This window comes from Oncorhynchus masou, chromosome 5 (assembly GCF_036934945.1).
Source record: "Oncorhynchus masou masou isolate Uvic2021 chromosome 5, UVic_Omas_1.1, whole genome shotgun sequence".
Lineage (NCBI taxonomy): Eukaryota > Metazoa > Chordata > Actinopteri > Salmoniformes > Salmonidae > Oncorhynchus > Oncorhynchus masou.
This window is the reverse complement of record NC_088216.1, coordinates 57,138,743-57,162,611: the sequence shown is the minus strand read 5'-3', so window position 1 is coordinate 57,162,611 and position 23,869 is coordinate 57,138,743. Positions and strand designations below refer to the sequence as shown.

General features: G+C 41.2%; 1 protein-coding gene across 4 annotated transcripts in view; it reads right to left on the bottom strand.

The window, feature by feature from the left end:
* LOC135539930 (E3 ubiquitin-protein ligase RAD18-like) overlaps positions 1-22,253 on the bottom strand; it is a 76,587-nt gene extending 54,334 nt beyond the window's left edge. For 3 of the 4 annotated variants that reach the window (XM_064966198.1, XM_064966199.1, XM_064966200.1), the window contains exons 1-7: positions 22,048-22,236; positions 21,698-21,776; positions 21,487-21,548; positions 21,288-21,358; positions 14,661-15,034; positions 8,522-8,621; positions 6,976-7,163 (exon numbers count right to left, since the gene is read on the bottom strand). In XM_064966198.1, the coding sequence (XP_064822270.1) occupies positions 6,976-7,163; positions 8,522-8,621; positions 14,661-15,034; positions 21,288-21,358; positions 21,487-21,548; positions 21,698-21,776; positions 22,048-22,098 (925 nt within the window). In that variant the 5' untranslated portion in view covers positions 22,099-22,236. Of the gene's footprint in view, positions 1-6,975; positions 7,164-8,521; positions 8,622-14,660; positions 15,035-21,287; positions 21,359-21,486; positions 21,549-21,697; positions 21,777-22,047 lie in introns of all 4 variants that reach the window. The other variant, XM_064966197.1, reaches the window with a different exon arrangement.
* Between the last annotated feature and the right edge of the window lie 1,616 nt (positions 22,254-23,869).

The following is a 23,869-nucleotide window of genomic DNA, read 5'->3' as shown; positions in this document are numbered from 1 at the left end:
ACAGAAGCTCTCATAAGGGCAGCAATACGAGACACGAGTCAGGATTGGGACGGTAGGACAATAGCCTAGGCTATAAATAAAGCTGTATAAAGGCTACTACGAGTGACACAGTGGTCTAAAAAACTGCATCACAGTGCTAGCTGTACCACTAGAGATCATGGTTCGACTCCAGGCTCTGTCACAGCCGGCCGCGACCGGGAAACCCATGGGGCAGCACACAATTGGCCCAGCGTCATCCAGGTTAGGGGAGAGTTTGGAAGGCCGTGATATTCTTGACACATCGCAATCTAGCGACTCCTGTGTCTGGCCGGGCGCAGTGCACCCTGACACAGTCGCCAGTGTACAGTGTTTCCTCCGACACATTGGTGCGGCTGGCTTCCGGGTTAAGCGGGCATTGTGTCAAGAAGCAGTGCGGCTCGGCTCGGTTGTGTTTCGGAGTACCCACGGCTCTCGACCTTCGCCTCTCCCAAGGCTGTACGGGAGTAGCAGCCATGGGACAAAACTGTAACTACCAATTGGAAACCATGATTGAGATTCAGTGAAAAAAAAATGACAGTGATTGATTATCTGAAAAGTCACAGGCTTTTGGTCAGGAGAAGGACAGGCTACTTAACGTGAGTTAAGCGCAAGCAAACTTGTATAACATGCTAGCAAAATCAATCACTGTAATCAGCTAATATATGAGCAAACTAGAATAAAAATCATTAGCACTGACATCAACTTAGCTAACAATTCCCAAGCCTAATTGTTACCACATATCCAAACAGAGATTCAGTGAAAACAAACATTTGACATTGATTGATTAATCTAGACGATTCCCCCACTCATCTTGCTGTCCCAGTCAAAACGGTGGTGAAATGATCATCTAGGTAAGCACACACACACAACTATTGCTTTAAATTAGCATAACAGTTGGATATAACTTTGGGAGACTCAGTATAAGCAAGAATTTGATACATGCCCTAAAATGAATTAGCCTACATTATTTAAATATTTTCATAATTCAGTTGATCATTACTGAAGTGAGTTGTCTAGGCCCAATGACTGTTTCCTTGTCTCCTCACTCCGCTTCCGCCCACCTCCGCCGCATTGTTCTCAACACCAGTTTCAATCAATATAGCACACTGTTTTCTAGAAATCTAGCTTTTTTTCAGGTTCAGCTCATTTAATTTCTGTGATGTCAAACCAGGCATGGGCTCGGGCTTCAGCTCACCGTAATTGGGTCCGACCGGGATCACATTTCCAGTTCTGATGAGAACTCTAAACTGCATTTGGGTTTTGTGTGCAGTCCGGCAATATCAATTGTGCTTTGAATTTATACTGACTTTGTGTGATGTAAATACACTAGGCTAAAGATTTCCATGTGACAATCTGTTTGAATAATGTGCTATTTAATTTTTTCCAATCAGCTGCTGTGCTTGTGTATTTTGTGGAGTTGCACTCGTGCACATTGGGGAATATTTTTGTAATTTTCCGGGTCTTGTCATTTTATGTCCCGGGATCCTGGTTACTGGTTTAAATCCCTAGTCAGTAAAATACAGTACAGTACTGTAGAGTAGAGTTTAAATCAAACAAAACTTTATTGGTCACATACAGTTGAAGTCGGAGGTTTACATACACTTATGTTGGAGTCATTTAAACTTGTTTTTCAACCACTCCACAAATTTCTTGTTAACAAACTATAGTTTTGGCAAGTCGGTTCAGACATGTTTTGTTTACAGACTTATTATTTCACTGTATCACAATTCTAGTGGATCAGAAGTTTACATACACTAAGTTGACTGTGCCTTGAAACAGCTTGGAAAATTCCAGAAATTTATGTCATGGCTTTAGAAGCTTCTGAAAGGCTTATTGACATAATTTGAGTCAATTGGAGGTGTACCTGTGGATGTATTTCAAGGCCTACCTGCAAACTTAGTGCCTCTTTGCTTGACATCATGGGATAATCAAAAACAAATCAGCCAAATACCTCTGGTTCATCCTTGGGAGCAATTTCCAAACGCCTGAAGGTAACACGTTCATCTGTACAAACAATAGTACACAAGCATAAACACCATGGGACCATGGGACCATTGACCTTTCATACCACTCAGGATGGAAACGCATTCTGTCTCTTAGAGATAAATGTACTTTGGTGCGAAAAGTGCAAATCAATCGCAGAACAGCAGCAAAGGACCTTGTGAAGATGCTGGAGGAAACAGGTACAAAGTTATCTATATCCACAGTAAAACGAGTCTTATATTGAAAGGTCGCTCAGCAAGGAAGAAGCCACTGCTCCAAAACCGGCATAAAAAAGCCAGACTATGGTTCGCAACTGCACATGGGGACAAGATCATACTTTTTGGAGAAATGTCCTCTGGTCTGATAAAACAAAAATAGAACTGTTTGGCCATAATGACCATCGTTATGTTTAGAGGAAAAAGGGGGAGGCTTGCAAGCCAAAGAACACCATCCCAACCGTGATGCATGGGGGTGGCAGCATCATATTGTGGGTGTGCTTTGCTGCAGGAGGGACTGGTGCAATTCACAAAATAGATGGCAACATGAGGAAGGAAAATTATATGGATATATTGAAGCAACATCTCAAGACATCAGTCAGGAAGTTAAAGCTTGGTCGCAAATGGGTCTTCCAAATGGACAATGACCCCAAGCATACTTCCAAAGTTGTGGCAAAATGGCTTAAGGACAACAAAGTCAAGGTATTGGAGTGGTCATCACAAAGCCCTGACCTCAATCCTATAGAAAATGTGTGGGCAGAACTGAAAAAGCGTGTGCGAGCAAGGAAGTCTACAAACCTGACTCAGTTACACCAGCTCTGTCAGGAGGAAGGGGCTAAAATGCACCCAACTTCTGGTGGAAAGCTTGTGGAAGGCTACCCAAAACATTTGACCCAAGTTAAACAATTTAAAGGCAATGCCACCGAATACTAATTGAGTGTATGTAAACTTCTGACCCACTTGGAATGTGATGAAGGAAATAAAAGCTTAAATAATTCCCTCTACTATTATTCTGACATTTCACATTCTTAAAATAAAGTGGTGATCCTAACTGACCTAAAACAGGGAATTTTTACTTGGATTACATGTCACGAATTGTAAAAAAAAAAAAAAAAAAACTGAGTTTAAATGTATTTGGCTAAGGTGTATGTAAACTTCTGACTTCAACTGTACGTGTTTAGCAGATGTTATTGCGGGTGTAACGAAATTATTGTGCTTCTAGTTGACAGTGCAGCAATATCTAACAAGTAATATGTAACAATTTCACAACATATACCCAATACACACAAATCTAAGTAAAGGAATGGAATTAAGAATATATAAATATATTGATGAGCAATGTCAGAGCGACAGACTGAGATACAGTAGAATAGTATAAAATACAGTGTGGAAATATGAGATGAATAATGCAAAATATCTAAACATTATTAAAGTGGCATTATTAAAGTTACATTAAAAAGTGACAAGAGTTCAATTTATTAAAGTGGCCAACGACTTCTGTGTATATATGCAGCAGCCTCTCTGTGCTAGTGATGGCTATTTAACAGTCTGATGGTCTTGAGATTGAAAAACAGCTTCGGTCTCTTGGTCCCAGCTTTGATGCACCTGTACTGACCTCGCCTTCTGGTTGATAGCGGGGTGAACAGGCAGTGGCTCGGGTGATTGTTGTTCTTGATCTTTTTGGCCTTCCTGTGACATAGGGTGCTGTAGGTGTCCTGGAGGGCAGGTAGTTTGCCCCCGGGTGATGCGTTGTGCAGACTGCATCACCCTCTGGAGAGTCCTGCGGTTGCGGTGCGTTGCAGTTGCCGTACCAGGCGGTGACACAGCGCGACAGGATGCTCTCAGATGTGCATCTGTAAAAGTTTGTGAGGGTTTTAGGTGACAAGCCAAATTTCTTCAGCCTCCTGAGGTTGAAGAGGCATTGCTGCGCCTTCTTCACAGCACTGTCTGGAATTGAAAACTTTCCACCTTCTCCACTGCTGTCCCGTCGATGTGGATAGGGGGGTGCTCCCTCTGCTGTTTCCTGAAGTCCACGATCATCTCCTTTGTTTTGTTGACGTTAGTACTGTAGGCCTGGGCGGTATCCAGATTGTCATACTGTTCATGTACCGTAGAGGGATTTTTGGTAATACTGGCACTGAACACATTCAAACCCCCCTTAGCCTCTATAATCCGAAGTAAATCCGAAGTACATGTAAAATCCTATGGAGAATGCTAATGAGTGCATTGTGAACATTTTATACGGTCTCTGACCTAAACTATTTGCAGGACATACATCCCAGCTCATAAAGTTTTACAAGTATCAACAACAACAAAAAACACTACTCAGAGTTTGCTGCACGCACAAAACAAGTATTAGACAACATGGCTCTTGCTCCAGGAGGGGATCCTCTGGTGTTAGGCTACCAAGCGAAGCTTGATTTTGGAAGAAGCTACCCACTTAGCTAACTAGCTACTAAATTAACAAACCAAATGCACAACTGCAGAGCATTAAGCACATTTTAGACAGTTAACGTAATAGTTATAAGATATCTAGCTGGCAAACATTTAGTTGTGAATTCCATACTTCAACTAGCACGCTCCCGTAGCACATGCTGCACAACAGTGAGTGACTCACAAGGCTCTGGTCTCTCGTCATTGTGTGCTTGTTAATAAACACCACGACTCGGAAATACAGGTAAGCTTCATAATGAAAAATTACATTGTTAACTCCTAACGTATTGCACAAGTTGACTGCAGGTATTTTCTTAAAATGTAGCTACAAATACATTTATTTATTTAAAAATGTCAAATAAATAGTTTTAAATAGTATTGACGGTATTGATTAATCATCCCGTGGCTATTTCCAAATACCCCGGTAAACGGTATACCGCCCAAGCCTACAGTACAGTAGAGCACACTAGACTAGAGTATAATATAATTAACTATACTATACTGAACTCTACTGTATCGCACTGTAGGGATGGGCATTTGAAATTATTTCACTATTCGAATAAGATCATGATTTCCAGATATACATACACGTATTTACATATACAGTGCATTCGGAAAGTAGTTAGACCCCTTGACGTGGTGGCAGTATCCTGCCGTGGGGCTGTTTTTCAGTGATAGGGACTGGGAGACTAGTCAGGATTGAGGGAAAGATGAACGGAGCAAAGTACAGAGAGATCCTTGATGAAAACCTGCTCCAAAGTGCTCAGGACCTCAGACTGAGACGAAGGTTCACCTTCCATCAGGACAACAACCCTACGCACACAGCCAGGACAACGCAGGAGTGAAAAAGTCTCTGAAAAGTCTCTGAATGTTCTTGAGTGACCCAGCAAGAGCCCGGACTTGAGTCTCTGGAGAGACCTGAAAGTAGCTGTGCAGCAACGCTTCCCATCTAACCTGACAGAGCTTGAGAGAATCTGCAGAGAAGAATTGGACAAACTCCCCAAACACAGGTATGCTAAGCTTGCAGCGTCATACCCAAGAAGATTTGAGGTTGTAATCGCTGCCAAAAGGTGCTTCAACAAAGTACTGAGTAAAGGGTCTGAATAATTCCTTTAAAATTATTTTTTATACATTTGCAAAAAATGCTTTAAACGTATTATTTCTATGTCATTATGTGGTATTGTGTGTAGATTGATGAGGGGGAAAACAATTTAACCAATTTTAGAATAAGGCTTTAGCGTAACAAAATGTGGAAAAAGTCAAGGGGTCTGAAAACTTTCCGAATGCACTCCATGTATTTAGATTTTGTGTAGGCCAGTCTCAAACTTGTATCTGCTCTTTGTGACAGATGGGGTTTAAACAGCTTCCAATTAATTTGCCTGTATGTATTTTTCAAATCAAAATCAATCATTATTTATACAGCACATTTCAGACATGAATGCAACGCAATCTGTTTCACAGGAAAAAAACAAATATTTACTACAAACATAAGAGGATAAAAAAAACACAAGACTAAAAAGGCAACCTAAGGAAAAGAAAAGATAAAAAGGCGTGTTGTAAGATCTCTTTAAATATGTCCACAGGTATTCTGGCAGGCTATTCCAGAGGCTGGGGGCATAGTAAGTAAAGGCCACCTCTCCATGCCTCTTGGTCCTAGGCTTTGGGATAGTTAAGGCCAGTGCCAGAGGATGTGAGGGACCTATTGGGTACATAACTCAAAAGCATGTCTGATTTGTATTGGGGTGAACAATTGTGGATTCATTTAAAAACCAATAGAACAATCTTAAAATGTATTCTAAAACTCACTGGCACCCAGTGCAGAGACTTTTAAAATATGGTGTAATGTGTGCTCTGTCTGATCTTGGTAAGTTCCTGTGCTGCAGTATTCTGAATGTTTTGCAGTTGACCAATGGCTTTCTTGGGTAGGCCAGACAGGAGAGCATTACAGTAGTCAAGCCTGCTTGTAATAAAAGCAGAATGTCTCTGTATCAACCTGAGATAGAAACATCCGCACACTTATTTATTTAAAATGCATTAGGGTTAATATTATTGCTTGGATAACCTTGGATAACCTGGATAATCTACTATTATGTATTGATTTATTTTCCTTCTTTATGCGGTGCTCACTGCACAGAAAGCCAAAATAATTTTCACTGAATCATCACTGTGTATCTTTGTAATGTTTACATGTGTCAATTACTCCCGTAAGGGATGGGTTGTCAACTGGCGATTTGACACGTAAAAAAAACATTTAATTAATTCAGTCAGTCTAAGGCTCTATGATTTTTTTTAACCGTCAAACAAAAGCTGGTGTGTATTTTTTTTGTAATGGATGTCAATCATGAATGACAGGTTCATGAATCGACAATGGCCAGAAAAGTCTAAAGCTTTCTAGCAGTTATACAATGATGGCTTTGAATGATGGAAAGTCAATTTATGGTGGCCAGAAAACCGCTCTGGCATTTACTGTCATAATTTTACCATCATCCATGGTTGACTCCCTGCCATCTTCATTATTCGACCACAGTGAAAATGGCACTCTCACCTGATTTCGGTTCCAGGGCGTCACACTGGGCATTGTAGAAGTGTACAAAGTCCTGGTGCCTCCTAATCAGCTGATCTTTGTTACCCTGGACAGAGAGGTGGCACTCCTTCAGCCTCCTCTTCAGCTCCTGCATGGACAGCAGTGTGTACACCAGCTTCCCCATCGGCCTCCTCTTAGCACCTAGGGAGCTGTGGAACATGAAGCCATAAGGAAAATCAGTTTATAACCGACTATAACATGGTCATTAGATATTAAGCCTACACAGTTACGAGCTCTGTAGTGAGACAGATATTCAGTGGTACTATTATTCCATGATGAACTACAGTGTGACATGTTGTTGTTGCAGCTCTCAGACCTCTGGCTTGCCCAACAAGAGTCCATCATAGGGAGAGCACCACAGAGGAAGACAACATGAATGTTATAGTTAACCTAAGGCCTGATATACAGGGAGGGAGGGGGGCTCTGTTAAAAAAATATATATTAGAAGCCGGGAGTCACTCAGCTACCACTTGTCAGATCAGATGCATATAATTAGAGCCAGGCAACTTGGCAGCAATGTACAGTATAAAGCTCTTTCCTATCGCTGACCTCCCTGTAAGGCAATAAATCAATTGGGATTTTAGCTGGGCTTTCCAAGTAATTATTTTTCGGTTCACTCAGTTCGGTCCCCTCTCCTACCACAAAAGCATAATGTAGACTAGACTTTCAAATAAGCTGCTTTTCAGATAGAAAGTCCATGACTAATTCAGGGCCGGATAAGGTTCTGCCCACATGGCATCTTTTCATCACCAAGCCGCATTGAAAACTCTCCAGCTCCTATGCAGAGCTGTGTGGTAGGTCAAATGTGTTGAAGAGTATAGGAAATTCTGTAATCCATCACTCTGACATCAAGGTCCGCCACACATTAAGGGTTCCATGCTGTCACGCACACTTGCCTGCTTTTGACGGAGCCTCATATCACAAGCCTACATTAATCATAACGTGGAACCTTGCATTAGATTTAAGCAGAAAGGAATATTTTCAGGTTGTAGACATCCATTTCCTTAGAGGAATGAATATTGTCTCCCCAAACATAAATCTAAACATGATATACAACACAGACAAGAGACACATTCAAATATAAGTAATATACCCCACCAAGAGCTAGCTTTACATCAGGGTTAATCTTGAGTGGCACAGCGGTCTAAGGCACTGCATCACAGTGCTAGAGGAGTCACTACACACCCGGGTTCGATCCCGGGCTGTATCACAGCCGGCTGTGATCGGAAGTCCCATAAGGCGGTGCACAATTGGCCCAGCGCAGTCCGGGTTAGGGGAGTTTGGCCGGGGTAGGCCGTCATTGTAAATAAGAATTTGTTCTTAACTGACTTGCCTAGTTAAATAAAGGTTCAATAAAATAAATAAATAATACAAAATGTTATGAGAATTCTTTAAAGGGATAGTTCACTTTTTTTAAAGTTTCAGCTTATTCTCTGACTTCATTAGTGTTGTTGTTTCAGGGAGGTCAAAAATAAGTTGAAACTTCCAAAAAGTTATCCACTAGTACCTCCTAAGGCTCTCCTTCTTCTCCCCTCGGGTCAGACAGGTGTCCAGGTGCTTGTTGATGAGCTGTTCAGAGATGCCCACAGAACACACAGGACACTCCACTGCAAAACACACACAGAAATAGGATTTAGAGACAAATACACACATAGAAAAGAAGAGATATTGACCATGTTTACATGCACTACAAAATATCCCGTTATTACCTGGGATGCTCAAGTATTCTATTTTCAAGTTGACGCATATAAACAACATATTCTGTTTACAATAACCCAAATAAGCTTGATTCCCTGTTTTGAGAAACCTGAATAAGATGCCTGTGATATGCTAATCTTAGACGGGACACTGTGGCAAGTAAACATCTCATCCAGTTTACCGTTTGCTTTTCTCGGTCTGTGTAGGCTCAGTTTAACATAGTATCACCTTTGAAGTTCAGATGGGAACATTATTAATTAGAATAGTATCTGAAGTCTGGACACTGACTGTAGGCCGCCGATGTAACCTTATAATATTAACTCCTGCAGACAGACCAAATGTTTGTCTCAGGAACAGGAAGGGAAAAATATGATTTCATTTTTTGAGAAAATGTGAATGCACGCAATTTCTTTTCAGTGATATAAAATCTGACAGTGTTTCACGTTCAACCCTATAAAATAAGAATCCAAGATGAACTGAAATACAGTCAGAAACATGTTGGATCGTTTCACAGCTTTCAGTGTCTTGAAACCGGTCAACAAAGTGATGTCATTTGAAAATGTTGCGCGGAAATTGAAAAACATCTTCACTCCACGAGTGAAGGAGAAACAAAAGAGATTATTTTATCAATGTCTAGACTGTTGATGCATTCATTCTATCGATCTATAACATTCTGGTGAGCAAGTCATGTACCTATACTGAACAGAAATATTAATGCAACATGCAACAATTTCAAAGATTTTACTGAGTTACAGTTCTTATAAGGAAATCTGTCAATTTATATAGATTCAATAGGCCCTAATCTATGGACTTCACATGAATGGGAATACAGATATGCATCGGTTGGTTACAGATACCTTTAAAAAAAAGGTAGGGGTGTGGATCAGAAAAACAGTCAATGTCTGGTGTGAACACAATTTACGTCATGCAGCACAACATCTTCTTCACATAGAGTTGATCAGGCTGTTGATTGTGGAATATTGTCCCACTCTTCTTCAATGGCTGTTCAAAGTTCCTGAATATTGCAGGAACTGGAACATGCTGTCGTACACATTAATCCAGAGCGTCCTAAACATGCTCATTTCTAGTGAGTATGCAGGCCATGGAAGAACTGGAAATGTTTAGCTTCCAAGAATGCTTTACAGATCCTTGCAACATGGGGCCGTGAATTATCATGCTGAAACATGAGGTGATGGCGGCAAATGAATGGCACGACAATGGGCCCCAGGATCTTGTCAAATTGCCATCGATAAAATGCAATTGTGTTTGTTGTCCATAGATTATGCCTGCCCATACCATAACTCCACCACCACGGAGCACTCTGTTCACAATGTTGACATCAAAAAACCTCTCACCCACACGTCTGCCATCTGCAGGGTACAGTTGAAACCGAGATTAATCTGTGAAGACCACACTTAAACCAGCGTGCCAGTGGCCATCGAAGGTGAAAATTTGCCCACAATGCCAAACTGCAGTCATGTCAAGACCCTGGTGAGGACAACAAGCACGCAGATGAGCTTCCCTGAGACAGTTTCTGACAGCTTGTGCAAAACTTATTTGGTCGTGCAAACCCACAGTTTCATCAGTTGTCTGGATGGCTGGTCTCAGACAATCCCACAGGTGAAGAAGCCGGATGTGGATGTCCTGGGCTGGCATGGTTAAACGGGATCTGCGGTTGTGAGGCCGGTTGGACGTACTGCCAAATTCTCTAAAACAACGTTGGAGGTGGCTTATGGTAGAGAAATTAACATTAAATTATCTGGCAACAGCTCTGGTGGACATTCCTGCAGTCAGCATACCAATTGCACTCTCCTTCAAAACTTGAGACCTCTGTGGCATTGTGTTGTGTGACAAAACTGCACATTTTAGAGTGGCCTTTTATTGTCCCCAGCACAAGGTGTACCTGTGTAGTGATCATGCTGTTTAATTGGTTTCTTGATATCCCACACCTGTCAGGTAGACAGATTATCTTGGCAAAGGAGAATTGCTCACTAACAAGGATGTTAACACATTTTCACACAACATTTCAGAGAAACAAGCTTTTTGTGCATATGGAAAATGTTAGGGATCTTTTATTTTAGCTCAGGAAACATGGGATCAACACTTTACATGTTGCGTTTATATTTTTGTTCAGTATAGTTATAGACAAATTGATTAACAAATAGCCTACCTAATATCGGAAACGATATGCAGAAAAATAAGAATATTCTGTTTTTTCATGGTTCAGCAGTGGCGGTTGGTGCCGTTTAAGGCATTTTTAAGGCATTTTTTTATTGTTTTTATGAGCATGGCCTATTACAGCATATTGGATGACTGTCATTCATATTCTATTTACCCGGCTTAATGTAACAGACAGGTTTAGGCTACTAGATGATACTCTAATTTCCCCTATACCCATAATGAGATTGATACAACCTAGCCTATGAATGAATGTTTACAACGTAGATCAAGAGAAATTTGAGTAATCAAGGTGGCAGACAGTGACACATTCAATATCGCCTTGCACACTTTCCTGCATCTAGCCGATCTAGGGTGTAGTCATTAGTCCAACAGTTGCAAACAAGAATTTATAATGAACAAATGCAGGTATGTTTATCTCCGTTCCGTTGCATAATTCCTTCTCGCAGCTACTTGCTCTCCTACTCTCACCTCTTCCATTCGCTTGTGGGCTTCAGTGCACAACAAATACATCAGCTATCTGTGACCAGGTGAAAAAACCTTTCCAAGCCAAACCTTCACATCATAACCGCTACACACACAGCCTACATTGTTGTCACCATATTAGCAGACGTCATACCCAACATAGCTACTAGAACTAAATCATTAGTAAACCCGCTACAATCATGCAGTACAGTGTACAGTCAGCAAGCAGATTAGCAGTTACACCGGCAGGCCCCGGTGGCAATAAATGATTAAAACCAAAAGCTACCAGAGTTGTATTTTTTCCACTTTCACTTAGCCTGCTAGCTAACATAGCATCTCTCTCGGTTTGAGCCAGGTGTTTGAGCAAGCTAAACTAGCGAGCTACATTTGCAAACTAAGTGAAGCTCTCTCTCGCTTCTTCAATCTAGCTTTCCACTGTGTTACCCTACAGAGTACTGTTGAGGCTACTGTTTCAATTATTTGGTGAAGTGAATATATTTAGCATAGTTTTATCTAAAAGGGATAACTTTTAGATAACGTTTTATTATTAGACATTTTATGAAATTCACTGAAAAGGATGGTCCTCCCCTTCCTCCTCTGAGGAGCTTCCCCTGAGATACAGGGATACTCAGGAGTGGGATACCAAAGGTGCATGATAGGGCACTATAAAATATGTTGTTTTCTTTTTTTACATTTAATTTTTTCCTAAATTGTTCTCTCTGTTTAGTTTTCCAGGTATCTGTTTTCCTGTTTTCGCTCTCAAAAATCACACTTTTTTAAATAGAAAAACAACTAAATTGGATGTTCCAAGTCCATAACAATGGTTAAACTGGAGACCACTTGAGGTCTGGTAAAAAAATATATATATAGTGGGGCAAAAAAGTATTTAGTCAGCCACCAATTGTGCAAGTTCCCCCACTTAAAAAGATGAGGCCTGTAATTTTCATCATAGGTACACTTCAACTATGACAGGCAAAATGAGGGGAAAAAATCCAGAAAATCACATTGTAGGATTTTTTATTTATTTATTTGCAAATTATGGTGGAAAGTAAGTATTTAGTCACCTACAAACAAGCAAGATTTCTAGCTCTCACAGACCTGTAACTTCTTCTTTAAGAGGCTCATCTGTCCTCCACTCGTTACCTATATTAATGGCACCTGTTTGAACTTGTTATCAGTATAAAAGACACCTGTCCACAACCTCAAACAGTCACACTCCAAACTCCACTATGACCAAAGAGCTGTCAAAGAACACCAGAAACAAAATTGTAGACCTGCACTAGGCTGGGAAGACTGAATCTGTAATAGGTAAGAAGCTTGGTTTGAAGAAATCAACTGTGGGAGCAATTATTAGGAAATGGAAGACATACAAGACCACTGATAATCTCCCTTGATCTGGTGCTCCACGTAAGATCTCACCCCGTGGGGTCAAAATGATCACAAGCAAAAATCCCAGAACCACACGGGGGGACCTAGTGAATGACCTGCAGAGAGCTGGGACCAAAGTAACAAAGCCTACCATCAGTAACACACTACGCCGCCAGGGACTCAAATCCTGCAGTGCCAGGCGTGTCCCCCTGCTTATTAAGCCAGTACATGTTCAGGCCCGTCTGAAGTTTGCTACAGAGCATTTGGATGACCCAGAAGAAGATTGGGAGAATGTCGTATGGTCAGATGAAACCAAAATATAACTTTTTGGTAAAAACTCAACTCGTCGTGTTTGGAGGACAAAGAATGCTGAGCTGCATCCAAAGAACACCATACCTACTGTGAAGCATGGGGGTGGAAACATGCTTTGGGGCTGTTTTTCTGCAAAGGGAACAGGACGACTGATCCGTATAAAAGAAAGAATGGGGCCATGTATCGTGAGATTTTGAGTGAAAACCTCCTTTCATCAGCAAGGGCATTGAAGATGAAACGTGGCTGGGTCTTTCAGCATGACAATGATCCCAAACACACCGCCCGGGCAACAAAGGAGTGGCTTCGTAAGACGTATTTCACGGTCCTGGAGTGGCCTAGTCAGTCTCCAGATCTCAACCCCATAGAAAATCTTTGGAGGGAGTTGAAAGTCCGTGTTTCCCAGCAAAAGCCCCAAAACATCACTGCTCTAGAGGAGATCTGCATGGAGGAATGGGCCAAAATACCAGCAACAGTGTGTGAAAACCTTGTGAAGACTTACAGAAAACATTTGACCTCTGTCATTGCCAACAAACGGTATATAAACAAAGTATTGAGAAATTTTTTATTTTCCACCATAATTTGCAAATAAATTCATTAAAAATCCTACAATGTGATTTTCTGGATTTTTTTTCTCATTTTGTCTATCATAGTTGTGTACCTATGATGAAAATTACAAATTAAATGAATCTTTTTAAGTGGGAGAACTTGCACAATTGGTGGCTGACTAAATACCTTTTTGCCCCACTGTATATATATATATTTTGGGTGAAGTTACCCTTTAATTCCAGTGCTTACCTAGCAAGAGGCTATTGTTTAACCATGTTTTTGTAGCGCACATGTGATGGTAGAGTTAAATACCCACTGGTTTGATGCAAATAATCATGATATCATTCTGCCAGGTAAGCATAGGCTACTTTGTACAGTAGTTAACATTTACATCGAGAAGGTTTTTGGGAATACCTTTCCATCTACCAGAAGAATTTTCATTTGCATCATCCCTAACGGCTACACAAAGTGTATGCGCACCGCACATACAGATGGGGATTTCTCATTGCCTCTTCAGAAAGATGCAGGAAATATAAATCACTGATGAATTCTGTTCAGGTCTCATGATAAACTTGGACAAATTAATAAATGTTCAATACTTTTAGTTGATTCCCTAATAAATTCAATACATTTTTAAATATTGTTAAATTCCTTTTCAGGTCTGGATTCCTTGATTCTGTCCGTGTTCTCCGTATCGCATATTTTATAGGGCCCTAATGCATGTAAACAGTTTATCCTGAATAAGACCTTAACCGGGATATGAGCTATTATTCAGAATACTGTGTGCATGTAAACGTGGTCATTGTGAAATGGCCACTGTTCCATGTAGCATTGAAATCATCCATCATTTTAAATTGACATGAATATTCTATGCAGCTAGTACAATGAAAAAAAGTACAACTAACATTGCTTTCCCATTTTAAGCATAGGCCCATATGCATTAGAAATACTGTGTTTTGGCAGCCAAGTCTTCCTCAAATTCTAAATGTTCTAGTGGAAAATATCATTAGTCTCTCCACACCACACACACACACACACACACGACCTCCGGGAGACTCCTTCCTGGAGACAGGCCTTACCTTTAACTACAGGCTTCATGTCCTGTGATGTGGACGGCGAGTCAGCCAGAGACAACAGCCCTGTCATGGAGATGTCCATCTTCTCAATCTTCACAGACACCAGCACCTGGGCCGGTATCTCCTCCATGGGCTCCTCATTCACAGAGACCTGATGACCAGGGTCTACTTTCACAGTTTGTGTATGAAGTGCTGGCGGGGCCTCTGTAGTGAGAGATGATGTGGAAGTGATTGGCCCCTTCTGGAAAAAGTGACTGAGGATGGAGCCATTCTTCTTGGGGCCCCTGGTCTGTCTGTGTGTTTTACACTTGACATTAGAGGCTGGGGTCTTCGGGGATAATGGAGGCGAGTCGAAATTAGCTTTTGACAACTTCTGCCTGGGATAAGCAGGCGGGAGAAAAGAACATTAGAACTTTAGTGTGAGACTGAAGAAATACAATGAGTTGCTCACAACAGAGGAACAAGAGGACAGAGCTGACAAATCCTCCAGGTCTAAGTAGTCTGATAAAATGCATTGACTATTCCTCACAGATATGCACACCAACCAAAAATGACACACACACAGTGACAGTGAAACAAACGTTCACTAATTTACTAAACAAAAACAGGCGCATGCAGACTCTCTAGAGAAGGAAAGGTTTGGGGCCCACTGGAAATAGGAGAGGGTTATCTGCCAATAAATGCTGCTGACAGTAATGTGAGCCCCTTGACGTAAACTGCACATGTCCAATTATCTCGCACTTTCTTGCGGAGCGAGAACGAGTCGGCCAGTTGGCCACAATCTTGGAAATGTGGAAAGCAAACAAGAGCTGGTAGCTGCAGAGCCATTACTGGGCCATAAAGTGGAATCAATGAGGTGTGCAATGCTCTGCTTTCCATATTGAAACCCTTTTATTTGTCTTCGCTCTGAGCATTAGAGCAGGTTACAGCACACGCTAGGCAGCCAGCACCTTCACAGCACACACCATGCGGTGTAGGAAAGGCCATAAAACTCCCACTCGGACAGGTGCTCAGCTGCTCCCAGTACCTTACCCCATGCCTCTATTAGTAAATATAAAGCCACAGGCAATATTATGCGCATCCAGTCTAAATGAAATGCACTTAATGAAGAGGTGGCGGTCTTGTGGGCAGTAATATTTGACATGTATATACAGTATACTGTATATGCTCACTCCTTCAAATGCTCTCATGTCATCTGAAAAACACATCTAGTCGCAGTAACACTATCACGTAAAGCAGCCAGGGTATCAGGAGGGCATCTTGTGCTTTGAGGAGCCGAAGGCTCCACTCTCAGTGTTTACCCTCTATGATATTCTAATGAATAAAAACATTTTAAGCTAATTTCCTGCAATTCTACACATTATGCAATGACTTATGCCATGTTAATAATGATACCAAAGTGAGAGTGACTAACAAAATCAATGGAGGCTCCGTGAAGATCAGGGCCCCTGGGCACGTGCCCTGCATGCCCCGGGCTGTATTCAGCCATGATTACTACAAGTTTAGATAACTGGCTAGACTAACCTCGCAATCTAAAAAGTTTTAGTTGACATGGCCAAGTAAGTGAATGGCAATGACTGACATAACAAGAGAAAAACTGCTGATGCACAACCAAATTTTGAAATTGCACATTGTGTATACTACTATTCTAACAGTAAATTAAGAGCCCGACTGGACATGTCACGCGATCCACCAATAACACTGACGTTTCTTTGGTTTCATGGAAAAATTCCAACATTTAGCCTAGGCTAATTGATTTAAATTGAACCAGGTAGGCAAGTTGAGAACAAGTTCTCATTTACAATTGCGACCTGGCCAAGATAAAGCAAAGCAGTTCGACACATACAACAACATAGAGTTCCACCTGGAGAAAAACAAACATACAGTCAATAATACAGTAGAAAAATAAGTCTACATACAATGTGAGCAAATGAGGTGAGATAAGGGAGGTAAAGGCAAAAAAAGGCCAGGGTGGCGAAGTAAATACAATATAGCAAGTAAAACACTGGAATGGTAGATCTGCAGTGGAAGAATGTGCAAAGTAGAGATAGAAATAATGGGGTGCAAAAGAGAAAAATAAATAAATAAATACAGTAGGGGAGAGTTGTTAGTTGTTTGGACTAAATTATAGATGGGCTATGTACAGGTGCAGTAATCTGTGAGCTGCTCTGACAGATGGTGCTTAAAGCTAGTGAGAGAGATAAGTGTTTCCAGTTTCAGAGATTTTTGTAGTTCGTTCCAGTCATTGGCAGCAGAGAACTGGAAGGAGAGGCGGCCACAGGAAGAATTGGTTTTGGGGGTGCCCAGAGAGATATACCTGCTGGAGCGCGTGCTACTGGTGGGTGCTGCTATGGTGACCAGCGAGCTGAGATAAGGGGGGACTTTACCTAGCAGGGTCTTGTAGATGACCTGGAGCCAGTGGGTTTGGCGACGAGTATGAAGCGAGGGCCAGCCAACGAGAGCGTACAGGTCGCAGTGGTGGGTAGTATAAGGGGCTTTGGTGACAAAACGGATGGCAATGTGATAGACTGCATTCAATTTATTGAGTAGGGTATTGGAGGCTATTATAAGGCTAAGTATAAATACACACACGCAAACATTGTTTTTTCTAATGATATTAGATTGTTCATTTACCCCTTTAAACCAAAGCAGTAGTGTTTGTTTAAAAAGTATTGATTACCATGTAAGTTTCACTAATACTAGCACAAGCATTTCGCTACACTCGCATTAACATCTGCTAACCATGTGTATGTGACAAATAAATTTGATTTGATTTACTAAGCCCACCATGACTTGGTTGGTAGCAGATCAAAGTCAGAATTGAAAGAAGTCCCACCCTTATTCAATAGTAGAAATGTGGGCTTAGAAGTGTAGAAATGCCTCTACACAAACAGACTCCACACACTGCATGCTCCACCTAACCTCATTGCAAGCAATCTTTATGGAGATCATCAAAATGCCAATACTTGGGTTATGGGAGTCGATACAACAGCAAGCCACAAAACAAATAATAAGCATAGACTAAATGGGTGCCTTTGTCATTCTTGTATGGCTTCTCTCATTCCAGCATTGGCACGGAGTCAGGAGTCAAACTTTGTAAATACTGCATATGACCAACCTGAATCTCCCCTGGGTTGCCTCACTCAGATCCACTTAGTTACACTCATCCTGCATCTGCTGGACAAAACCCTGGAAGAGTCTGGGCTTTGTCATAATAAACAGCGCACCTCAGAGGGACATTGACTGACTGCCTATTGCCTTCTAATCGGAGTTACATCATAGACCTTTCCTCCACTATTCCATACATCACCCAGTAGGAACATCATTAGCCACAATTTTCAGAGGTTGAAAGATGCTGAGGTTAATCTGCCAAAGTAGAGAATAGTGTAGTTAATAAAACATTAAATAATCTATTCTCTTTGTGCTTGATGACTATTCATAGATTCTAAATTAAGACAGGAAATGGAATAGATTGGAGTTAACTATATCTGTAATTAGATGAGAGAACCAATGAGTTATCTGTGTTATTGGCACAGTGGGCAACAGTGATGCGCACCACAAGCACACACACATCTATGTACCTCCATGGCCTTTAGGGAAGAGTGTCGATGTACTGCTTCCCCTACACGAGGTGTGATTTGGCATGTGTTGAGCCTAGGTCACGGAGGAAGGGATGACTTGGAGATAATCTAAGCCTACATGACAGTTTGAACTGATTGCCTGCCTGATTTACTATTCAGAGGCACAGAGCGCAGTTCCATTGTGAATAACAACGAAGAGAGGAGACCCATGGTTTGAGGCAGGAATAACCAGTTTCCCAGAGGAAAAGGCATCCTGATAGTTACTAAGACCATTTACATTAAAAACAACATCCATATAGGGAGGGAAATACGTTACGCTAAAGGCCAAAGGAAAGTCTTCGATGCTGCTTGGTTTCTTGTTGTCATTTTGTTGACACAACGCTATGCAACTGTCCAAACACAAAGTGGTAGAGAAATGGTCATAACAGCGGGCGTTAGATTAAAGAGCTGATAATAAATAGCAGGCCAGGCCAGAAGCCCCCCAAAGGTGAGTGGGGGTCAGCGGCAGGCCGGGGAGAGAGGCCAGGATTTTGGGAGCTCATTGATCATGGATGAGCAGACCTGAAGTCACCAGAGGACCGGATAGAGTCAATACAGCCTCCTTAAAGCCGAGAGTCTAATTGCATTTCAACTGTCCCAGGATATTGATTCTAAAGTTGCCAGGCAGCTTCCTGCACACAGAGGAGAAAATGTTACCTAGGACAAATAGCATCTCAAGCCCAAAGTATCAAAATAGCTCATAGTTTGCTTTTAGGGTCAGATACTTATGGCCTGCTATCAAGTATCTAGCCTAATAACAACTTATTAAATAACTACATGATCAGTTAGGTAGGCTACTCAGCAAAATTAACATATTTCAGAAAGGACAAAAAGTAGATGAGAATCAAGACATACAGTACAAAGCAAGGACTATGCTATTTGATTGCATCTCAGACAGCAGGGAAATGAACAAATGGGTACTCTGTAAACATCCTGCTTTCTGAGGGTCCAGTCCCCCGTGGTGGTGTACCTCTCTTTCACATGCTCCCTGCTAGACAAACAGGAAATTAAAGGAGAGAGGAGAGGGCAGCCACATAAGCCATTCTCTCCAAACCCCAATGGCCATCTGAAATTCCTCGGTTGTAAATTAGAGCTTTCTGAGGGATGACGCCATTCAGATGATTGACGTGAGTGAGCAGCATGGTTTAAACATTGATAACAGCAGCACCATGAGACAAGTCTGCTGCCTGCAGCCTCAAATCCTGCCTGGGCAAAAACATAATGTTTTATGCTCACTCATAAAATACTCATAAAACAGTGGACTTATTTACTGGAAACATCCATGTGTGGAATTACTACAGAAGTGCAAATATATTTTATGTGATTGACTCAATATCATGCCATGGACATAGTCTTGTTGACAACAGCATTGCATTGTAGTAAATAGGAAATAATGCAATGCAAAAAAGAATATAGCTCAGGTACATTAAATATAAATCCCCATTTGATTATAAAGGGAAATCCACAATTTAGATGTGTATTAGTAGCAGGTAAGTAGTAAAGATGTTAGATAAAAATGGTTTAAATGTTGTTCACCAGAGTGAAAATTAAATTCTAGTCAATAACAGTGGCATCCCCTGACATGCATTCCTAATCTTTCAAATTCATTTTTGTTTCCTTGGCTTTTTTATGCTTACATCCTCTCCTGTGTTTGTGTTTGATGGTATGTTTTTGGTGTACTGTAGTAAATATCCCTTCTGTCGTTTTCATTACTCCATTACTGCCATTCCCAAGGCCAAAGTATGCACAACATTGAATTGACTTGCTCTAACAGTGTTTCCTGCTACTATGGAGGGAAAAGGACATTGTTATCATTCCTTCCATTTTATCCTCAGGATTATCATTCTGAAATGACAACATTTAAAATGGCATCCCCAAACATCGGCACAAAAAGTGTATTAAAAGGCAGTCCTCAAAACCAGTGTTTCCCCAAAGTCGGTCCTGGGGCCCCCCTGGGTGCACTTTTTGGTTTAAGCCCTAGTACTACATAGCTGAATAAAATAACAAACTCGTCATTAAGCTTTATTTGAATCAGCTGTGTAGTGCTAAGGCAAAAACCAAAACGTGCACCCACGGGGGCCCCAGGACCGAGTTTGGGAAACCCTGCTCAAAACAGCACTTTTGAATGGTTTTGTATACTGACTGTATAAATCATTAGGAACACCTTCTTAAATTTTGAGTTGCACCCCCTTTTGCCCTCAGAACAGCCTCAATTTGTCAGGATATGGACTCTACAAGGTGTCGAAAGCATTCCACAGGGATGCTGGCCCATGTTGTCTCCAATGCTTCCCATAGTTGTGTCAAGTTGGCTGGATGTCATTTGGTTGGTGGAACATCGTTGACACACACAGGAAACTGTTGAGTGCAAAAAACCCAGCAGCGTTGCAGTTCTTGACAGACAAACCGAGGCACCTGGCACCTCCTACCATACCTCCTCTTCAAAGGCACTTAAATCTTTTGTCTTGCCCATTCACCCTCTGAATGGCACACATAAACAATCCATGTCTCAATTATCTCAAAGCTTAAAAATCCTTTAACATGTCTCCTCCCCTTCATCTACATTGATTAAGTGGATTTAACAGGTAACATCAATAAGGATCATAGCTTCCAACTGGAATCACCAGGTATGTTTGTCATGGAAAGTTCCTAATGTTTTGTGCACTCTATATAAGTAATACACATTTTATGCAAATAATATGCACTTTCAAGCCTTTGAATAACATTTTTCTACAGAGAAAGGAACCTGCCAGCTGGGCTTATGGTATCAGGCATACCCTCAGCCTTCAAACACTGAGCTTGATGGCTTTTTCAAAATATACATTTTTGTGGTTTCTCTATAATGATTTGGCATTTCATCTGTCATATAGGTAGGCACAGATGTGCTGTAGGGTGTCTAGCTGCCTGAGGAGATGCCTCTATGTAATATAAGAAAGAGAAATAGGCTAGATACAGTATGTTTACATTTTTCTACCGGCATATCATGTAATTATTTCATATACAATACAGGTACCTTGCAGTTTGAAAGTTTGTGACCAGATCATCCAGTATCCGGTTGTTTCTTAGGTCCTGTTCTGTTGTAGGCTAAAATAGAGAAAAATACATGCCTGCCTGATTTTGACATATGGAACGCTTAAACAGATTCAATTAAAAAGACAGCTTAATTGTCACAATGATGCAATGCATTCAGTACCATCAGGGATCATACTTACTGAATTACACACTGGACACTGCAACTTGTAGGACATAAATTTTCTTATGCACAAAGAGCAGACTGTAAATAGAAATGTACATAATCAGGTGTGATTATACTGTATTGTTAAGAGACAAGTGGTGCCATCTACACACCAGGCTATAGCTATAACATGGTCTTGAAAACTAACGCTGGATAGTTTGTCTGGGGATTATATCCGGTTAACTTACAGTTGTGAGAGCATTTTGTCATCACTGCGATACTCAGGAACTCAAAACAAATGGGACATCGAAGAAGGGTATCAACATTCTGCATACAGAAAGAATAGTGTCAGTTTGTTGTTTACACTACTGGGTTAGCTAGCTGGCTATTATGCATCATGTTTTAAAAGGCAAAACAATAAAAGCAAGTTAGTTAGCTAACTTGCTGTCTGACAAATATTCTGTACTAACTAACCTTAGCTTGCTATCATGGAGTGTGGGCTATTTTGCGAAAATAGTAATTGTAAGAAGTAGCTAGACTGTAGCTCGATGACGTCGCCGTTAGCTTGTCAATGAGGGAGTTTTGAACTAGCACTTACTTTGAGGCAAGTCAGATTTGGTGGTAAATCCGCTTCATTAAAATTGGCCATGGTGATAGTTCTCTATAAACAGTGGTTAGAAGAACGCATTTAGAAAGAAACTGGGGCTACTAGCTATGTTTCATTGTATAATACCGCGCAGATTTATTTTCATACCAAATGCACCCTTCCGGGAGGATCATGTCAATTCCTGTCTCGGTTTGCTCTTCGTGACCAATGGGCACACATAAATGTACCGGTTGGGCGGAGTAGCTCACAAACGTTTGGCCCGTTATTTTATACCACTGTCATTAGACAGAGAAAAGTTGCTATTGGTTTGACCACTGCTCCTGCCTGTACTTGTCTTGACTTCATGCATGGTTAGTTATCTGTAAAGTGCTTGTCATCCAAATACTTGATATACAGAAGGTTTATGTTCCTATGGTTTGCTTCAGAAATTCCACATTACTAGAATGGAAGATAAGCCTCCTCTGTCCCATAGAGATCCTAATAAATTATTAACGGGGCAAATTCATACAAGCCTTAAAAGTTTCAGAATAGAAATATCAGCCATATTGGTTTGCCAAGAGGCACATAAAGGACTCTCAGACCATGAGAAACAAGATTATCTGGTCTGATGAAACCAAGATTGAACTCTTTGGCCTGAATGCCAAGCGTCACGTCTGGAGGAAACCTGGCACCATCCCTACGGAGAAGCATGGTGGTGGCAGCAACATTCTGTAGGGATATTTTTCAGCAGCAGGGACTGGGAGACTAGTCAGGATCGAGGGAAAGATGAACAGAGCAAAGTACAGAGAGATCCTTGATGTAAACCTGCTCCAGAGTGCTCAGGACCTCAGACTGGGGTGAAGGTCCACCTTCTAGCAGGACAATGACCCTAAGCATACAGCCAAGACAACGCGGGAGTGGCTTTGAGACAGGTCTCTGAATGTCCTTGAGTGGCCCAGATAGAGCCCGGACTTGAACCCGATCAAACGTCTCTGGAGAGACCTGAAAATAACGGTGCAGTGACACTCCCCATCCAACCTGACAGAGCTTGGGAGGATTTGCAGAGAAGAATGGGAGAAACTCCCCAAATACATGTGTGACAAGCTTGTAGCATCATACCCAAGAAGACTCAAGGCTGTAATCGCTGCCAAGGGAGCTTCAACAAAGTACTGAGTAAAGGGTCTTTATACTTATGTGTGTTATTTATTTTATTTATTTATTTTTTATACATTTGCAAAAATTTCTTAACCTTGTTTTTGCTTTGTTATTATTGGGTATTGTGTATAGATTGATGAGGGAAATTGAAAACGATGTAATACCTTTTAGAATTAGGCTGTAGCGTAACAAAATGTGCTAAAGAGGTCCAAATACTTTTAGAATGCACTGTATTTAATCTGTTACATGTGTCAAGTCTTGAAATCAGAGATAAACAAGTGCACGTGGCATAATACAGTGGCAAGAACAAGTATGTGACACCCTTGGAATTACCTGGATTTCTACATAAATTGGTCAAAAAAATGTGATCTGATCTTCCTCGAAGTCACAATAGACAAACTCAGTCTTCTTGAACCTTTCTTGTCTATATTGAATACTTCATATAAACATTCACAGTGTAGGTTGGAAAAAGTATGTGAAACCCTAGGCTAATTACTAATTGTTGACTTGCATAAAGCTGGAAAGGGTTACTGTCACGACTTCCGCGGAAGTCGGTTCCTCTCCTTGTTCGGGCGGCCTTTGGCGGTCGACGTCACCGGCTTTCTAGCCATCGCCAATCCACCTTTCATTTTTCCATTTGTCTTATCTTGTTTTCCTACACACCTGGTTTCAATTCCCT